General features: G+C 30.5%; 3 protein-coding genes across 5 annotated transcripts; 1 reads left to right on the forward strand and 2 right to left on the reverse strand.

The window, feature by feature from the left end:
- Positions 1 to 550: 550 nt before the first annotated feature.
- Positions 551 to 1873, reverse strand: LOC111030925. Its single transcript, XM_022310659.1, has 2 exons — positions 1521 to 1873; positions 551 to 1031 (listed from the first exon to the last, which is right to left on the reverse strand). Exons 1-2 carry the CDS (start codon positions 1871 to 1873, stop codon positions 551 to 553), a joined length of 834 nt encoding a protein of 277 aa, XP_022166351.1.
- A 4608-nt stretch (positions 1874 to 6481) lies between these two features.
- Positions 6482 to 9226, forward strand: LOC111030929 (KRAB-A domain-containing protein 2-like). Its single transcript, XM_022310663.1, has 4 exons — positions 6482 to 7065; positions 7594 to 7704; positions 7768 to 8728; positions 8801 to 9226. The coding sequence occupies exons 1-4, from the start codon at positions 6932 to 6934 to the stop codon at positions 9200 to 9202; spliced, it is 1608 nt and encodes a 535-aa protein (XP_022166355.1). The 5' UTR covers positions 6482 to 6931; the 3' UTR covers positions 9203 to 9226.
- Positions 9227 to 11051: 1825 nt separating this feature from the next.
- Positions 11052 to 18411, reverse strand: LOC111030933 (piwi-like protein Siwi). Of its 3 annotated transcripts, none has more exons than XM_022310670.1 (18): positions 18293 to 18411; positions 16232 to 16513; positions 16115 to 16154; positions 15802 to 15915; positions 15217 to 15428; positions 14899 to 15084; positions 14655 to 14831; positions 14388 to 14543; positions 14178 to 14323; positions 13997 to 14105; positions 13622 to 13911; positions 13387 to 13541; positions 13180 to 13304; positions 12936 to 13104; positions 12038 to 12159; positions 11823 to 11980; positions 11505 to 11652; positions 11324 to 11440 (listed from the first exon to the last, which is right to left on the reverse strand). In XM_022310670.1, the coding sequence occupies exons 2-18, from the start codon at positions 16364 to 16366 to the stop codon at positions 11324 to 11326; spliced, it is 2559 nt and encodes an 852-aa protein (XP_022166362.1). In that variant the 5' UTR covers positions 16367 to 16513; positions 18293 to 18411. The 3 variants fall into 3 exon arrangements, with proteins under 3 accessions (XP_022166361.1, XP_022166362.1, XP_022166360.1); XM_022310668.1 differs by having other exon boundaries at positions 15802 to 15921; XM_022310669.1 differs by lacking the exon at positions 18293 to 18411 and having other exon boundaries at positions 11052 to 11440; positions 15802 to 15921; positions 16232 to 16366.
- Between the last annotated feature and the right edge of the window lie 49 nt (positions 18412 to 18460).

Consider the following 18460-nt stretch of genomic DNA (forward strand, 5'->3'; position numbering starts at 1 on the left):
TTAGTTTAAATAAAAGTACCTATCAAGAACACTAACACATTTCTTAGAATATTAAAAATACTGGACATTGAATCTGAAACATTATAAAATGAGTGAGTCAGAAATGTAAAACTTGAAGAAAGGATAATAATATTAAATGTGCACTGATATAGGTAATAGTTTTTAAAAGTTAGAAATAAAAATGCCTGGGTCTCAGACCTTTTACTAAGATGGTAAAATATGATTAGTTTATCTTAAATATTAACATAAAAGTTACACTTGTTATACCTATAACCTCGTAAACGTTTTGCTCCACTAGACATCACTGAAGAACTAAACTTAACTTGTGGAAGGGCAATGAGTCATATATACAGTGCAACAGTGACACTTGTTTTTTAAACTATACTCTAACAAACTGAATTTTAAATTTCTATTAAGGTAAGCTCATTTTTAGTTAAATAATTTTTGGTAAAGTATATAATTACATAATATACCTATCAATTTATTAAAAAATGTCTGTCGATTGATTTTGTGTACAAGACGTTTCCTCCCACAATTTGTCCACAACAATTTATGCATTCGATTCCGTGTACTTCACCGGAGTGCAGCAGAGTCCCCTCAGTGGTCTTATCGGTAGCCCGGTGGCATTAACTTCGGGAATACGGTCTAGGGTCACACTAGCTGGTACCATAATATCCAAAATGAATATCGTTTTGTTCCCGTCCATATCTTCTTCAGCGCTAACGACAATAGCACGGCGCAGAAAATCTATCAATCCACCGTGTTCAGCAAAGTGTTCTGTGTAAGGCCATGAACTCACTTTGGATTTCATTTTCCATACCATATCCAAAATGTCTATCATTAAGCAAACAATATTTGCCACAAATTGGTCCACTGGCGGAAGTGGCGATTCACCGCTAGCAACTGACCACCGCGATGGTCCGACTGGCGTTCTGGTAAAGTCAACCGGTGGCAAAGCCAACTCGGCTAATCGTTCCATGTCACTCTCCGTCAAGGGAGAGTACGCAGGAAAGAAGTTGGGTGGTCCGCACCTGTAACAATTAATCCAATTCTCCAGATGTAAATCGAATAAAGGGACCTCATGAATATAGGATTTCTAGTCAATACTACCCATTATAATAGTAATACCACTCATCATAATTTTTATTTGGAAAAAATATTCCAACTCTATCATACGTCTGCTGAATATGATAATTTATGGCTTATGCCATCCGTACATGACCCAAACCATATTTTTTATTTTCAGCCTTAAAAGTTTAAATATTGTAATCCATTTAGTTTAAAAATTACAAAAATTCCAATCCCTTAACATGACTAGTTTTAATTCACATACGTCATTTAGCAATAATTTCGGCCATACTTGAGGTGACTCTTTTTACGGCTCCGTTTCAAATTATTATTTATGTTAGAGTATATCAGCGGTTCTCATACTTAGCGGAGCCCCTAGATTACTCTCGCGGAATCCCAGGGCTCCGCAGAACACAGTTTGAGAACCGCTAGAGTATATCATTACGGCCTACCTGTTTCGAAACTCAGCAGGTGACTTAATCCAATCGATAGCAACCTCGTATTGCATCAGTTCATCTTTGTATAAGAGTTCAGATTTTATCCGAAGTCCGTTCACATTTTTGATACGGTCGGCTACTGTTTTCAGTTTTGTTTTACACGGGATGAGGTCTTGCTGTTCAAGCTCTTCCAGGTTGTTGAGTAAAAGATTCAATTGATCTAACGTTGACAACCGCTCAAATTTCACTGGCACTGAGGGCTGTTTTGATGACAGACCATCAGAATCATCTTGTTTTTTCAATAACAAAATTACCCAAAAAAATATTACCACTACAAATGCGATTGGTAAGAATTCAGCAAAAATCATATTAAATTGAATATAAAAAAACTGAAATTAATTAATATACTAAAAATGTTTAAAAAATAAGCCTATAACAAAATAAACATAGCATTGGATGTGATGGATACTCGTTGATTTATAATAACAAAATAAATTGACGGCATATTCAAAATAAATAGGGCCCAGACATGAATACTACTTTTTTTAGAACTTCTTAGACGCTGCTTTCCTCGCCAAATATTAGTCTTCTAATAGCTTAGTTGAACTCGTCTTAAATGGTCCGACTTAAAATGACCATTTTCCAGAGTCTCTTGATAATATATTTCCCAAGTCATATATGATTTATCACTGAATAGGACGGTACAATCATACCTATTGACACCATCTTACAAGTGCGTAACTTACCTAATTTTCGCACTGCCATAATTATAGTTTAGCTTTGTTAGTTTAAAAATTAAAATAATTTGACCTACTATGCAACTTAAGGATTTGAACTTAATTTGTGTTTGTATGTGGGTTTTTACGAAAATTCAACTTTTAAATGAGTAATTATTATTTTTTAATTGCGCTATATTATGTACGCAAAACTTGCTAAAAAATTATACTATCATTAAAAACCCACATACAAACATAGAAAAGTCCTTAAAATTAATTTCATAATAGGGCAATACCAATATTATGGACTTACGCTCAACTTTCTTTTTACATTAATAATTACACAAATAACAACTCATGAGAAACCTTGTATTAACTTTAATTTATTAAACTTTCAAGGTTTTAAAAATAACAAGAGCATAAAATTATTGACCGTCAAAAATTTTAAAAAAGTTTTAAATATTCAAGGTTGCTCATACTTCTAAATACCTTAAAAAGATTCGATATAATATTATTTTTATTTTCGAAAATTGTAACATGCATGGTTAGGTTCATGTTCAACATTTGGTGAAACTTTAATGGTATATACAGTGATTAGATTTGAGTTCCACCATAAAAACAAAATCGAATTTGTTGAAAACTTTAAAAGCCCATTTACGAACCCAAAATAAAATATGATTTACTTCCTATTAAAAAATTATGCCAAATATTTAGATGTATATTGTGACATTTAAACAATATATTTTTATTATATGATTCGTAATATACAGCAATAAATAGATATAAAGTCAAAGAATCAAATCTGACATATTGGCAAGTAATAAATAAGAATCAAGATAAATAGTTATGTCAGGTGTTTAGTCAAGTCCTTAACAAAAATAAACTTGCTTTAACATTAAAATATTGTACATAAATCAACGGAACAACACAAATTTAGTTCTTATATTTAAATTTGATAACAGTTCAATCTATTGTAAAAGTGTAAGCACAAAATTGGTTCTTCTGAATAGAAATTTGCTGAATGTTGTACATTTGAAAAATGGAGACAGCATAATGCGTGTGTTGCATACTTGCATTGCATTTTAATGAATATTAAAATTTGCAAACTGTTCTACATTGCAAAGAATTTTTCATTAATTAAATTTTAAAAAAAATGAATTTCTTATGTCTATAGTTGAAAAAGAGCCAAAATATTTTGTTAAATTGTACCGTATATCTAGAAAATTCTAATACAAACATTCGGTGAAAATGTATGTATTTTCATTGAATTTTTGTTTTTAAAGACAAATTATAATGTTCAATTTTACTATTTGTTAAGCACAAAAAAAAATGTTAATATAGATTATAAGCATTATGAAAAATGTTAAGTCAAAATTTAAACTTTGGATACCTACTTATAAAACAAATTGTAACCATGTTTTTTTGGAAATTCCCTATTTTTTGAAATAAAACTTATGTGGAATTAAGTATTAAATGTCAAACACTTTTACTCACAAACAAAATTAAAATAGTACATTAATCAACAAAAACGTTGGGGAAATAGCATCTTAAGTCTATGCTATAGGGCAGCTCACTGAAAAAGCAAATGCCCAGCAAGTGAGAGATGTGGGTTCGATTTTCGGTCCGGTGCGGAGGGCTAATTGTATATAATTTAATTTGAAAGCACACTGTGCCTCCCAAAATCAAAAAGTAAGTAAAATGTTGTACAAATTGACTACCAACTATGTACAAGTTGCCTACACTGAATTGTACAGTAAACAAAAAGGTTCTAGCATACTAGTTGCCTCCCAATAGACAAATAATAAATATGGAAGTGATTCCAATCATATTTGCTAAAAAATATAAGCCCAAGCAATTTTATAAATAATTTTTTTACCATTATATTACCACACTTTTGTTTTATTATTATAGGTACTACTTTATATTTTTTTTTGACTTATTGACTTATTGATTTATTATTTGTACAGTTTTATGTATTTATTTGTGTATACATGTCATATATAATACCTAAGATTGATGTTTTTTAACTGAACAATACATTTTTAACAACCTATGTATACAGAACACATGTTATATATGTTATATTGTAGTAGAGTGAATGAACCACAATACCACATATTATTTCACATGTAAATCTCAAAATCACTGTATGAGCACCTTCCCAGGTGGGATCTATATCTATCTAAACACACACAAAATATTTCATTAAAATCGGTCCAACCGTTGAGACTGGCATAAAGGAACAGACAGACATTCATTTTTACAAATACCAATTACAATAGCAACAGCTTAGATCATTTTCTGAATAAAAGTTTATAAATAAAAGTACATAAGAACTTCAACAAATCGAGAAAAACCAAAAAATTGAGCAATGATATCAATTGAACATGAATAGCAGACAAATTGGACTTGATATTGACATATTTGTTGATCTCTACAATACCTAACAGGATATGTTAATGTATTATATAATGTATTACAAAAATATACAACAAATTAATGAAAATATAAATATTTAAAATGGTTAGGTTAGGTACTAGGAAAAATACTTTAATTATGTTTACATTTTTTTGGGAGAGGTAACGAGAGTGTAATTGCCTTAGAGTGGAAAACATCACATATTCTATAGAGCTTGTTAAGAGTTATGCTCTGGGCCTTGCAAATAAATGTAGACGATCCTGCATTCACTTAATAGTAGATTATTTACATTCCTTGATTTCTTCCATTTGTAGCTATACTAAGGTAGACTAACATAGATGCTTGTAAGGTATTTAGTTAAACCAGAATTATCGAACCAAAATTGAACATTTATGACACACCAAGATGAATGATTATAGTATAATGAGCCAACACTGTGAAGTAAGATGCAATATAGAACTACAACAGCTAAACAAAGATCTAGACATAGTAGCAGTATTGCAATATAGAAGAATTGCGTGGGCTAGTCACATATGGAGACGGTTAAATGAAAGCTGTCCAAAATAGAGGACTTATTGAAAAAGACAACTAAGAAGATCACAACAAAAATGGATAAAAAAAAGGTGAAAGCGATTGCCAGATTGGAATACAAGAAAATCACAAAATAGGGATAAATGGAAGCAGGTTTAAGTCGCTGTAATGGACATCAACAGCCTTTGAAAACCTAACACCATGAAAAATCTTATTCATGATATTAATTATTACAATAAATCAGAAAAACAAAATCATCTGTGAAGATATAAGAATACCTGAAAATATATGAATACTTGCTTAAACTCTCATCATCTACGCACGTTATCATAAAACCCAAATGTGGTTACTCCAGTATCCTGGTCTTGAGCGATTATTTTATGGGTGCTAACCTGTTCACATATAGAATTCTTAACCTGTCTTTGTCACTGGGAATACATGACAACAACTACAAGGACAAACTAAGTACTACTAATCTTAAAAGTTCCCCGTCATGAAGGGTAGGCATGTTGGTGATTGTGATATACAACAAAATATCAAATCATTAATATAGTGAATGCATAACATGTAACAATATAAAATAACAAAATGTATACCTTTCCGGAAATCAGAAAAATTAAAACTCTGTATCCGACCACTTGGTTACATGGCACAAGTTACAGAATTACATGCCACCTATGATGAAAATACTTCCTGAAATTCCAGGTTTGAAATAAGGTTTCTAAAGTTCATTCAATTTCAATTTACTATATACCATAATTATTTCATCAAATTATTGTGTTTTGTAAGAAGTAAAGCTGGTAAACGGTGAATCAGCCTATGTATTGTAAGTAGCCACTTAAGGATCAGGAACTGTTTGTTAATAACCACATCTTAGTTATAGTTAATATAACATAAATTATGTAAATCTTTTTTTAAATTTATTTAAAAACAGTAGCATTGAAGCAAATAGATAGAGCTTCTGATGACTTTTCTAGTATGTGTAAATAAATACTGACCACCAATATTTACTTTTGTAATTTTTTTCTTTCAAAATGTTATACTATTTTAATAAAATCTTATGCTTTCTAAAGAGGACACCACAACCAAGTGTTGTATCCATCTGAAAGAAGTATAACAAACAAATTCATAATTTTTGAGTTTTTCAAATTTGAATAACTTTTTTCAGATGTTAAATCATAAAAACAATGAAGTTGTTGCATAGTATATGTTCACCTCTTTATCCTTCGAAAATTTAGTTGCTTAGCTAGAATTACGGCTCAAGTGATTATATCCTGTGCAAAACAGATTTTGCTATGAATATGTCGCATCCACTTAGTGTAATCGTATTTTTCATGAAATGGATATCCATTTCATGAACAACGATCATATCGTGTAAGTCAAATTTTAGTTCATGAAATGGACATATATTTTATCCATTTCATGAAATGGAAACTCTTATTTTACACTTTGTGTAATATTTTTAATTAATTACATCAATAGGTAACTTTTTGTGAAATCGAAATAATAACATTGATACGAGTACACGAATCTAGTATCTTTAAATTGTAAGCATTAAGATACTAAATAGGTATTGTAGAACTTACTGTACTATACTAATAAGTAATATGTTATCGACACCTGTTATCGATAAATAATCGCATCAATTGTATGAGTGTAATAGCACTCTGGAAAGTTTTTATTTTTATTTTTATATAGTACGTTCTCTGACTTGATGCGAGCCGTATATTAACGTTCATTACAAGGAATACAATTTATAAAATGGAATTTGATTCATTTGCTGAATATTATGAAAAATTAAATGCCTACTATGTAGGCAAACCCGGGAAAAAACCACCCACCAAAAATGAGGTTCAATTAATAATTGAAGAAATATTAGCGGCCAAAATAAAAATGTAAGTAATTGTTAAAATATACAAAATATTTAAACTTCAAATAAAATTATAACAATCAGCCATCAGGGCTTGTATTTCAAAAAACTATTTTGTTTTATGTTATTTGGAATTAAGAGGTCTCTGTCTTACTAACGTACATTATAACAAATTTTCATTCAGTAGAATACATTTTGTGATGTTAGCTTTAATATTAGAGTACATTTACCTATGATCAAATTTAAAGGTAAGAATATTATCTAGACAAAGACATATGCTTTTAATGATATTATTATTTTAAAGTGAGTTATGAACATTTTAAAGTTGTAATATTTCACATAGCTGTAACTCACTTTAAAATAATAATATCATTAAAAGCATAACTATAAAGCAACTATAAAAATAATTTTAATAATAATTAAAAATATATTTTATTGTTAATTGTATATATAAAAATAATTAATAACAGCATCTGTTTTATAAAGTTGTGTGTTTAACCATTAATATTTAAACAATATTTCTTTATAATTTGGAATTTACATTATTTTATAGTGGTAAAAAAGAGAGGCGAGATTATTATCTTATCAAAACATATGATGTCCTGTGCGTTACAGATCAAAAGTTTTTGATTTATAAAAAAACTGATGAAGATGAAGACATAAGGTAATTTTTGATTTGTTTTTTTATAATTTGTATTCTGTATTGTTAATTTAATTATTTTAACAGGTACGTTGTACCATACGAAGAGTTGTACGATCGTATTAAGGATTTTCACATTAAAACGGGACATGGTGGAATTGTTAAATTACGTATGTCAATGGGTCATAAATACAAAATTCCAAGACCAGCAATAGAAAAGTTTTTGTCTGTATGTGCAATATGTAATTCCAAGCAAGGAGCAAATCGGAAACTAGTTATCAAACCAATTGTAACTAAAGATTTCAATGAAAGAGGCCAAGTCGATTTAGTCGATTTCCAGTCAACACCTGATGGTAAATATAAATGGATCATGAATTATCAGGACCACAATACAAAATTTTTATTATTGCATCCTCTTGAAAGCAAACGAGCTATAGAAGTGGCAAACAAATTACTCACTATTTTTCTTACATTTGGAGCCCCTAAAATACTTCAGAGTGATAATGGACGAGAATTTGTTAACTCCATTATTAAGGAATTAAAGGATCTGTGGCCACAATGTACGATAGTCCACGGCCGACCACGTCATCCCCAAAGTCAGGGAAGTGTTGAAAGAAGTAATCAAGACATTGAGAATATGATTCGTGCTTGGATGAAGGATAACCAATCTAAAAAATGGTCGGTTGGATTACAATTTGTACAGTTTCAAAAAAATTCGTCTTTCCATCGAATAATAGGACGATCGCCGTATAAAGCATTATTTGGATGTGACCCGAAAATTGGATTGTCATCATCAAATATTCCATCAGAAATAATAAAAAAACTAACCACTGAAGAACATCTTGAAGAAATTTTAAATAATATTCAACCAGAACATGAAAAAGAACAGATTACATCATATTGTAGTATTTGTAATACAGAAATGTTAACTGAGGTCGAATTTGCCGGAACTATTATTTGTGATTTATGTAAAACTAGTGAAAAAATAAACAAACAACGTCAACTTGGATATCAAGGACAAGAAAAAGCAGCTGAAATCATGTTAAAGGTATCTTTTTAAATCATTGTACCTATTTAATCTATTTTTTATTTAAAATCATTGTAATATCATTGTCTTTAGGTCAGCCAAACAAGGGTTCCTGATTTACAAATTGGTGATTGCGTCTTAATAACAGTACCTAAAGTAGATCGAGGACCGTCAGATCCTGCCAATGTAATTGCAGTTATTGTCAATCAGAACGAACATAAACTGCACCAACTCGGAACTCAGTATGGCTTAGTAAAAGGGTGGTACAATTCAGCAAGTTTAAAACCCGCGACATCTAATTTTTTAAAAATTACCGAAGTTAATAATGATAAAGAACTTACATTACGGGAAACCGTTTCTCATATTTCTGGGGGACAAGGTTTTTTAAGTTGCATTTGTAAACGCCAATGTGAATCAAAACGTTGTGCTTGTTTTAAAGCTTCGGTAAAATGTAACAGTCGTTGCCATAGCTCTAGTATTTGTAAAAATAAGTAATAATTTATTATTTATATAAATAATAAATTATTAATAAAAATAAAAATTATAATATAATAAATAAAAATGATAATAAAATTATCAATATTATTATTTCGATTTCACAACGATAATGATTATATAACTATTTATATTTATATAATTTATTATTATTATAAAATATAATTATAATACAATATTACATAATTATAATAATCATGAATAAATGTAATAAAATGTACTCGTATCAATGTTATTATTTCGATTTCACAAAAAGTTACCTATTGATGTAATTAATTAAAAATATTACACAAAGTGTAAAATAAGAGTTTCCATTTCATGAAATGGATAAAATATATGTCCATTTCATGAACTAAAATTTGACTTACACGATATGATCGTTGTTCATGAAATGGATATCCATTTCATGAAAAATACGATTACACTAAGTGGATGCGACAAATACATTTGTAAGACTGAGAAAACACATGCACTGGTAGTGTCCTCATAACTACTTTTACACACTATTTTAATGATAATTGATACAATTTCAGATAGGTAATCTCGTAAACTAAGTTGATTCAATTATTTTAATTACTTTTAAAAAATATGATACATCAAGTTTTAAACCAGTACAAAATAAATTGTATACAAGAAAAAAACAACATTTTATGAAATGAGCTTATAAAATGTATTAATAAATAAATGGTCAAACTAAATTAGTAAGAATAATATCCGAAATGTGAAGAAAGTGTAACAAGAGCCAGTCAATTAAATTTCAAGTTATATATGTATACTTGTTATAATTTGCTGTACACAAAAAAAATTAAGTTGTTTTGAACATTCCCACATGACGCCCAAGGTTCCATAATGTAACCATCTTAAATAGGGATGAAAAGAATCAACCACGTTCTCTCCGAGTACTAGACTAAGTATGTATTAAAAATCAACTTAAGGAAGACATTTGATCTGGCATATGAACACCAGTTCCGCGATTTGCCCTGTTTACCAGTGATCCAAGAAACATAGAATCCTTTACAAACATGAACCTGAAGTTATACTTTTGTATTCCAAAACTATACCAGAATACCCATATAATGCCACTGTATTCAAAGGTACTGTATTGTCTTAAGCCAATAGTGTAACTACGTGTAACTATTCGGGCAGTGTACTTATGACCAGTGTTACCAAGAATAAGAATATCTATGTTTTATACTTTATAGATACATCCAGTAATAAAGGTTTCTCTGTATTATAATTAGCAACTCCTATAATTTAAGCTAGACATAAAGGGTGAAACCGTAATTGGAAATTTGTAGTACAGAAATTGAGACGGTTTAATGTCATTACTCATTACATTAAGAGGACGTGATACCCGCATGTGTTGTCTCCGTTTTACAAGTGTGTAACATAGCAAATTGTACATCAGCAGAACACGTGTAGCAGCTCCGTTAAATTAAAAATTAAAGTGAATTGACCTCTAATAAAATCTTAATGCAAGATTATTATCTAGGCAACCTCATAGGTCTTTTTATTATATTTTTATTTTTAAGCGAGTTTTAAGTATTTTAAGATGTATAAAAAATTTACAAATTTAAAATACTCACAACTCTCGTTAATATTAAAATATAATAAAAAACCTATGAGATTGCCTAGATAATAATCTTACCATAAGATTTTAGAAGAGGTCAATTCACACTAATTTTTAAACTAACGTAGCTACACGTGTTCTGCTGAACTTAAAATTTGTTATTTTACGCACTTGTAAAAAAGAGACAACACATGCAGATATCACATCCTCTTAATACTGAAGTGTTTAATTTCACCAAACTTTCAGGAACACTAAAAAGGAAAAAAACCATAAATTCAATTGGAAATTTTCAAACCATTACTTTATTCAATAATGAAAAAATAACAATTGTAATTATTAAAACTATTTTAGGAAGTGAAAATGAAATTGTCAAATGTTAAAGTTAATAATTAAGAAGTGATATGACAAAACAAGTAATTAAACTAAAAATAAAAGGCTATTCTATCATTAAACACTATCAAAAGATCAATAAAATAAAAATATTTAAATATTACTTCATAAAAAGTAGTTAATAAAATTAGTAATGTGAAAGGCCATATCACAATATACAATTATAAAAAGTATAATAACTCATCCAATCCTGTATGTGGAGAACGTCTGAGGGTCTGACCAGTGAGGAATGCCAACTTGTGTGCCAACTGACATGGAGCAGGAACCCGCACAGTACCCTAAGCGTGATGTCAAAAACATTAAATGGGTAAAATAAAAAATTATTCACAAAAGTATACTAACCGACCAATTGTAGTACATATGGGTCAACTTGAATGTAAGTCTTTGCATAATATCGGGAGGAAGTCTAAGTGTGTCTTCAATCACTTGATAATGTGTAGGAGTTACAGTACCCTGTCTTACATGTTGAGAAACTAAAAAGAAATCATACCTGAAATTCACAATTAAGAGCATTACACTTTGTTTACCTACACTGCCATACAAATATCAAGTAATACATCACAAACTAACAATTAACCATACAAATTACAACAGAATTTAGTTATATTGATCACAATATATAGAATTCATAATAAAATAACCGATATAACACTAGCTTACTTGGTCGGGTCTGTAACCACAGTATCAATAATTGTACCAGGTCGAGGATTTTCAGGGCCTCTATTAGTAGGAGCAAAAAATCTTGCACTAATACGTTTGGTAACTATAACAAAAGCAAATGGAACAGACTTTGGACCGTAAACTTGTTCACAAGCAGTCTGTAAAGAAAAAACATATACAAATATGAAATAACAACTTATTAAAATATAACATACCTGTAAAAGTCTAACTTCTGTCTTATGAACATGTGATATTTGGCCTTCTCCAACACCATCTCTGTATACAATAATGGAAGTAGGTAATGACCCATTTTTAGCTCTGTACTTGGCCAAGGCCTCTGAAAAATAACAACATCAATTTTTAGTAAGTATATTGTTTAAAAATCTGGAGACATATATAATTATTTTCACACCCAAGAATTTTTCTTAAATTTTGAATTCTGCAGGAAGGAATACAAGTTGAATCATAACAGATTTATAAAATAAACCTCACTTCTATTAAATGTAAGTATTTTGTAAATTGTAATTTAATAAATTATTAGGCAACACATCACTCTTTGTTTTAAAAAACAAAGGCTGAATTCATCCTTACACTACTCAGGAGAAGTTGGTTGGCTTATTTCAACACCAAACACACATCCTAAGTGATCACTTTAAATAAAGTTATAATTTAATATCAAAGTAACTTCATGACTAACAATCACCAATATGAAATACAAAATACAACCATTAGTTCAACAATTAAAATAATAACAATGTATTTAACAGCAGAGGAACATTATTCTTGAAGTTCACGGGTATATTCTTGTTTGTCAATAGGATTTGACAAATAATGATCCAGGACCTATCTAGTTAAAGTTTTCTATTCCTATATTTGTTTTAAATATACACTTTCATTACATACATAGCAAGTTCCTAAATTATACTTGTTTTCCTAAAGCAAATTTTCAGAGAATTTAAATTAAAAGGTCAGTAATCGGTTAATTGTCACAGTAGTCAACTTTCAACAACCAATTAATTATACAATTAATAGTTTGAAGCGTTTAAAAACATGTTCATTGTTGGTGTTTATCATTTGTCGAACAAAATACAATAAAAGTTTGTAAGTACTTACTAGTTATGCCGGTTGCAAAATGAACAGAAAGTTCCTCTCCACTTTCGTGAGGTTCCACACAACTGAAGTAACTTGTATGAGAGTCATTCATGGTTGACACTAAAGCTCCAAATGATATATTTTTCCGTTGACTATCATGACATACATCAAAACCAACAATCATCATCCCCTTAAAAAATAATTCATTTAAAGAATAATAAATAATAAATAATTTGAATGAAACTTGATATAATCAAACAATTACTTTTTTAGGAATGGTAACTAGCCAAGGGGCACCTCCAAGTTTACAGTTAATTTGAATGGCGATTTTTGTGCACACAGATAAATTGTTTTTTTGCACATTTTTCAATAGTACTACTTGCGATGGTACTGAAAATAAAGTTGAATACACGTAAAATACAAATGAAAAATTCACAAAATATAAAAAAAAATATTAAAATAATAAATATACCTGCTCTATCAATACATAATTTCCTTTTAATCAAACTATAAATATCACCACGTGCCGATGGAATAACACATAATATCAAAGCTGGATTCGATTCATTGATTACTTGTTCCAAATGGTTTAAAAATGTATTTGATCTTCCATCAGCCATCGGTACTCTGAAAATTATACTCGTGAGTTTGAGTAAACAATATGGCAGAAACCCTACATAGGGAATTATAAAGGAAACTTTACTTACATAGCAGGCTTAGGTAGTGTAAATGTCATCCCTTGTGCAGCCTTTGCCAGAGTCTGAGCAAATGCATCAACTTCTCGAAGACAGTCCTTAGGAGCTAAAATAACCCAATGCTTCACAATCGCAGAGGTGAACATTGGTAAAGCACGTAAATGTTTTGTCCAGTCTGCTTCTTCACCACCATTATATCCTTTAGAACGACTCTGAATTGGTTCCGGTTGTAAAGTACGAGCAGTTAGTTCAACAAGCTTATTACTCAATGTCAGGTTCCACCTTTTCAATTCAACTACAGACTACATAAAATTACATCAGTAGTAATAATTTAAAAAAAAATCTCCAAGACCCTTTATAAACTACATAAAAATGAAAATTATTTACGTCTGGTGTTCTAAGAAGACGATTTGCAAAATTTGTTAGTCGTTCTATGCGTTCTTTGGGATTCACACGGGTATGTATGGCCATATCTTTCATAAGCGTAAAATTATTTCTATAAATTAAAACAAAAATGTCCGCATTAATTAAAAAGTAAAACAAATGGAGTTAATTTTAATAGAATTACCTCATGGCATCAGTTAAACCAGTCATCACACATAATTCTGGAACAAGATACACCAATGTATCTTCTTCTCCAAATCGTCGTATGGATCTTTTATTTTTTGAAATTAACATTGGTTGCCTGGCAGTACGAATGGTTAAATTCCATTTCTAATACAGTAATCAATATATTAAATAAGATCTACAATAATGAAAATTAACACAAGTTACGTACTTCTTTGTAATATTGGATATACGTCATTTTAGATCCATCTTTTTTAGTAAATTCGGAGGTAGGGTCAGAATTTTCATCTATGTCATCAATTCTGTATGTTTCATTGTTATATTTAGTCATCACTGTAGTACCGACGACCCCACTTTTAAAGTTTATCTAAATAATACAATACATTAGTCATTATTTATTATAGGTATTTTATAGGTATTTATTAAATTTATTTAAGGTTCATTTTGCTGAAATCCAACAAAATCATAATAAAATTACCATCCAATCTTTATTTCGGTTTCTGTCATTAGCACACTGATTTAAAAAATCCAATACAGTTTCTTGACGCATGACTTTTGTTGAAATTTCAGCACATAGTAAAATGTTGTCTTCATACCTGCCAATTGTCGTTTCATAGCCTGGCCAAAGTTGAAGCTTATATTGAGCCATATCAATCTACAACCAATATTAAGGAGTTCTCAGAAAAATTACAAATAAAATTATTATAAAATTGCAAATTTACTTTAGCATCTGGATCATAAAAGTTTCTTCCAACCATTGTTAGTTTCAGATGACGAAGACAATTGCGCAAAAGTAAATTGAAGACTTGAATGTTGGCATAATCACCAGTCTCAATAACATTTGTGAATTTTACTGAAATTACTACAATTTGATCATCTGAGCGCCGGGTAGAAGTAAGTTCAAAATTCTAAATCAAAATATTAAAATTGATTAATTAACATTATAATACCGGGTTGCATAGACAATCACAAAACATCTAATGTTTATAAAAAAATATCTACTTTTTCACAATTCACATTTAAAAAATCATACAACTTACTGGTGGATCAAATCGGCTACCAGAAAATAACATTGACCCATCAAATAAATATCCTCCCAAACGTTCTCGGTGCTGACCTAATAATCCTTTTTTAGTACTTATTTTATCTTCTTCGGGATTGAAGTCAACTCTGTATTGGTACAAACACCAATTTGTGTATGATGTTATGGGAAAGTAATTTGCTAACAATTTTACAGGCTGACCCGAAGTTCCTGAGGAAAATTTTAACACATAGTATAACACTTAGTAAACAAAAATGACAATATACATGCATAGATGGTTTCAAATTACACTAAAACACGGTTAATTAAATGTAGGCAACACAATCTATATTTCCCATATTATAATATTTTATAAAATAGTACAAGTAAATTTAGTTAATCTATTAAATCTCACTTCCCAAATTGATGTCATTGACATTTATAGTATATCTGATTATAGACAATAAGTATTTTTTTGCAGTGTGTTATAATAACCTTAATACATGCCCTGGTGTTTTAAAATTATTTGTTTTTTATACAGATAATAAGATATTATATATTTCAAAAATAAAGAAAAATATATAATATTTAAATTATTCTTTACCCTGTTTTCCAACTGTTCCCAATGAAGATTGAGGTCTTGGTGTCCTAAAATGTTCAAGATCAAGTTGTCTTCGACCTCTGACAGCTCCACGCCCTATTTGTGTTGCTGGAACATCTGCTCCTAAGGAAGTTGTAACAAATATAAAGTAAAATAAATACAATTTAAAATTAATATGAGTTACAATAGGAGCAACATAGAGTCTTAGGTGTTCCGCCAAGTTTAACACATACTTAAATTTATTTGATTTTATAAAGACAAGTCAGTTGTATCATTTAGAATAAAATATTATACATTTGAGATAAATTATATATACCTGTACCCAAAGTTTTAAATCCTTCTGTAACTTGTTGCACCTTGAAAGGAAAAAACATAGCATCATATAAATACTTAATACATGTAAGTTTAGTATGAATTATCAAAAAATGCTTACTCCCGCCATTGGGTTTTGTTTAGGAACTGCAGGTTTCTCACTAGAAACCACAGGTCTTGGTCCATGTGGCCTAGGAGCCCTTTGCTGTTGGGCACCAGGACCTCGTGGTGGCATTTGACGAGGTGGACGTTGCATGTTTACACTTGTAATTGGCGTCTGTAGTGGTTATGTAGAAGTTATTGGCTGTGTTGTGGTTGGTCTTGGTCCTGTAATCGGTGTTTGCAGTGCTTGTGTAGAATTTATTGGTCTAGATCCTCTGCCTTGAGAAAGTCCTAATGGTACCTGAGAAAATCCAGATGGACCTGTTAAACCTGGTTGATATGTTTATACTTGAGGACGTCCCCAAGATTTTCCCCTTGAAGGTCTAATTGGATCCATTTAAAATCGTTTCACTATAATTATATTTTAAATTTCTAAAAGTCCAATAAGAATATCATAGTAGCCAAATAAATGAGCGAATACAGAATTGTTTTATATGCACATAGTGATAACCGGAGGCGTATTTTAAGAAGGACATAATGGGCACTTGCCTCTGGCTACAAAATGTAAAAGTATTTTACTGGTAGCATTCGTAGACAAATATTGGGGTCCCAAACTGTGCACCTTGGTGCCCTCGAATGCATTCTGAGAGCATAGTGACTCATAATAAATTATATATGATATACCTATGTAATTTATGTTAATTTCAAATTAAATCTGGTAAAAAAATGTATTCCTTGTATTCCAATTCAGACTGATTGAAGCGTAACTGATTATCAACGAAAATCAACCACTGAGCAGGGAAATTTGATAACATCTAGTAATATTCAAATCACACATAAATACCGGCCCATGTTTAGTACATGATCACATGACTATATGAATTTAATTTAAATAAATAAACTTATAGTTGGATCTAATTTTGTCTCCTATTTTAAAATAACTTATACTTAGTTTACACTTTAAAAAAATAGGTAGGTAACAGTCTTAGCTTACAAACTGAAAACTTAATGTTATAACATCATTCATTTTGTGATTAACTCTCTTCTATCAACTCAACTTAACAAAAATTGTAATAGAATGTCTGTCTAATGAGACAAAATGGAAATCGTAATCAAAAACTAATAAATACATTTTTTTTAAATGGGTATTTGTATTTTTTTCGAATACAATAAAATAAAATATAATAATTTTATGAACGTCCATCCCAGAGGTACGCAGGAGAGAAAAGAAAAAGTACCAACGCCTTCGATTTAAAAGAAAAGAAATACAAAACCACGTTTACGTTTCTATTCCAGCAATAGACACGTTCACGGCGGGTTCCCGCCAAGCTGTGTGTACACGAAAAAAGTTCAGCCATGTCCATCAACAACACAGTAACGTAATAACAGCGTGGTAACCTAATGCCTTACCATTCAACACGGGAAACCCCACTGAACACGTGCGAGCGTACAAATCCTTTACCGCGAATGGTTAGGTTAAGTTACCACACGATTGACCACGTTTCCACGTTCTCGGGCATAGCTGAACATTTTTCGTGGACACGGCATACGCGTATAGTGGAAACCCGCCTTAAGAACTTAAGGGGATTCGATACCGTCATTTTCTGTTTTTATCTAACACACGCATGACATAGTAATTTAGACGTGTTTTTTGCCAAACATACTAATTGATCTAATGAAGTGATAATAAATCTGAAAACAGATTTGAATTTGTCTTTAAGTCTACTTAAAATCGACTTTCCCACATTTTTGATATTATCCCCCAAATTCCTAAAAAATGTCGTATTAAAAAAGAGCATTTAAAAATTTTTGTATTTCAATTTTCGGAGAAGTTAAAATCAAAAAATCATAAATGTGAGAAAGTCGAATTCAAGTAGACTTGACGACAAATTCAAATATGTTTTTAGAATTCTTATCACTTTATTAGATCAATTGGTATATTTGGCAAAAAACACGTCTACATTACTATGTCACGCGTGTGTTAGACAAAAACAGAAAATGACGGTATCGAATCCCCTTAAGATAACGTGTATGGGGGAACCCGCCTTTAGAAAATGAGAAATAAAGCAAATGAACATACCTTCGGCTGGTGGTGAAGAGTCAGCAGACAGAACGAACACGGACGACAAGCGCCGGTACGTGCGGCACAAAAACGACTGAAGGGCATGGCGGCGCGACGTGGAGCTAGTGCTCACGACAGAACCTACAAAACTATGGTTGTGGGGTGGAGGGTGGAGCGGTCTGCTGG

This window comes from Myzus persicae, unplaced genomic scaffold (assembly GCF_001856785.1).
Source record: "Myzus persicae strain clone G006 unplaced genomic scaffold, MPER_G0061.0, whole genome shotgun sequence".
Classification (NCBI taxonomy): domain Eukaryota; kingdom Metazoa; phylum Arthropoda; class Insecta; order Hemiptera; family Aphididae; genus Myzus; species Myzus persicae.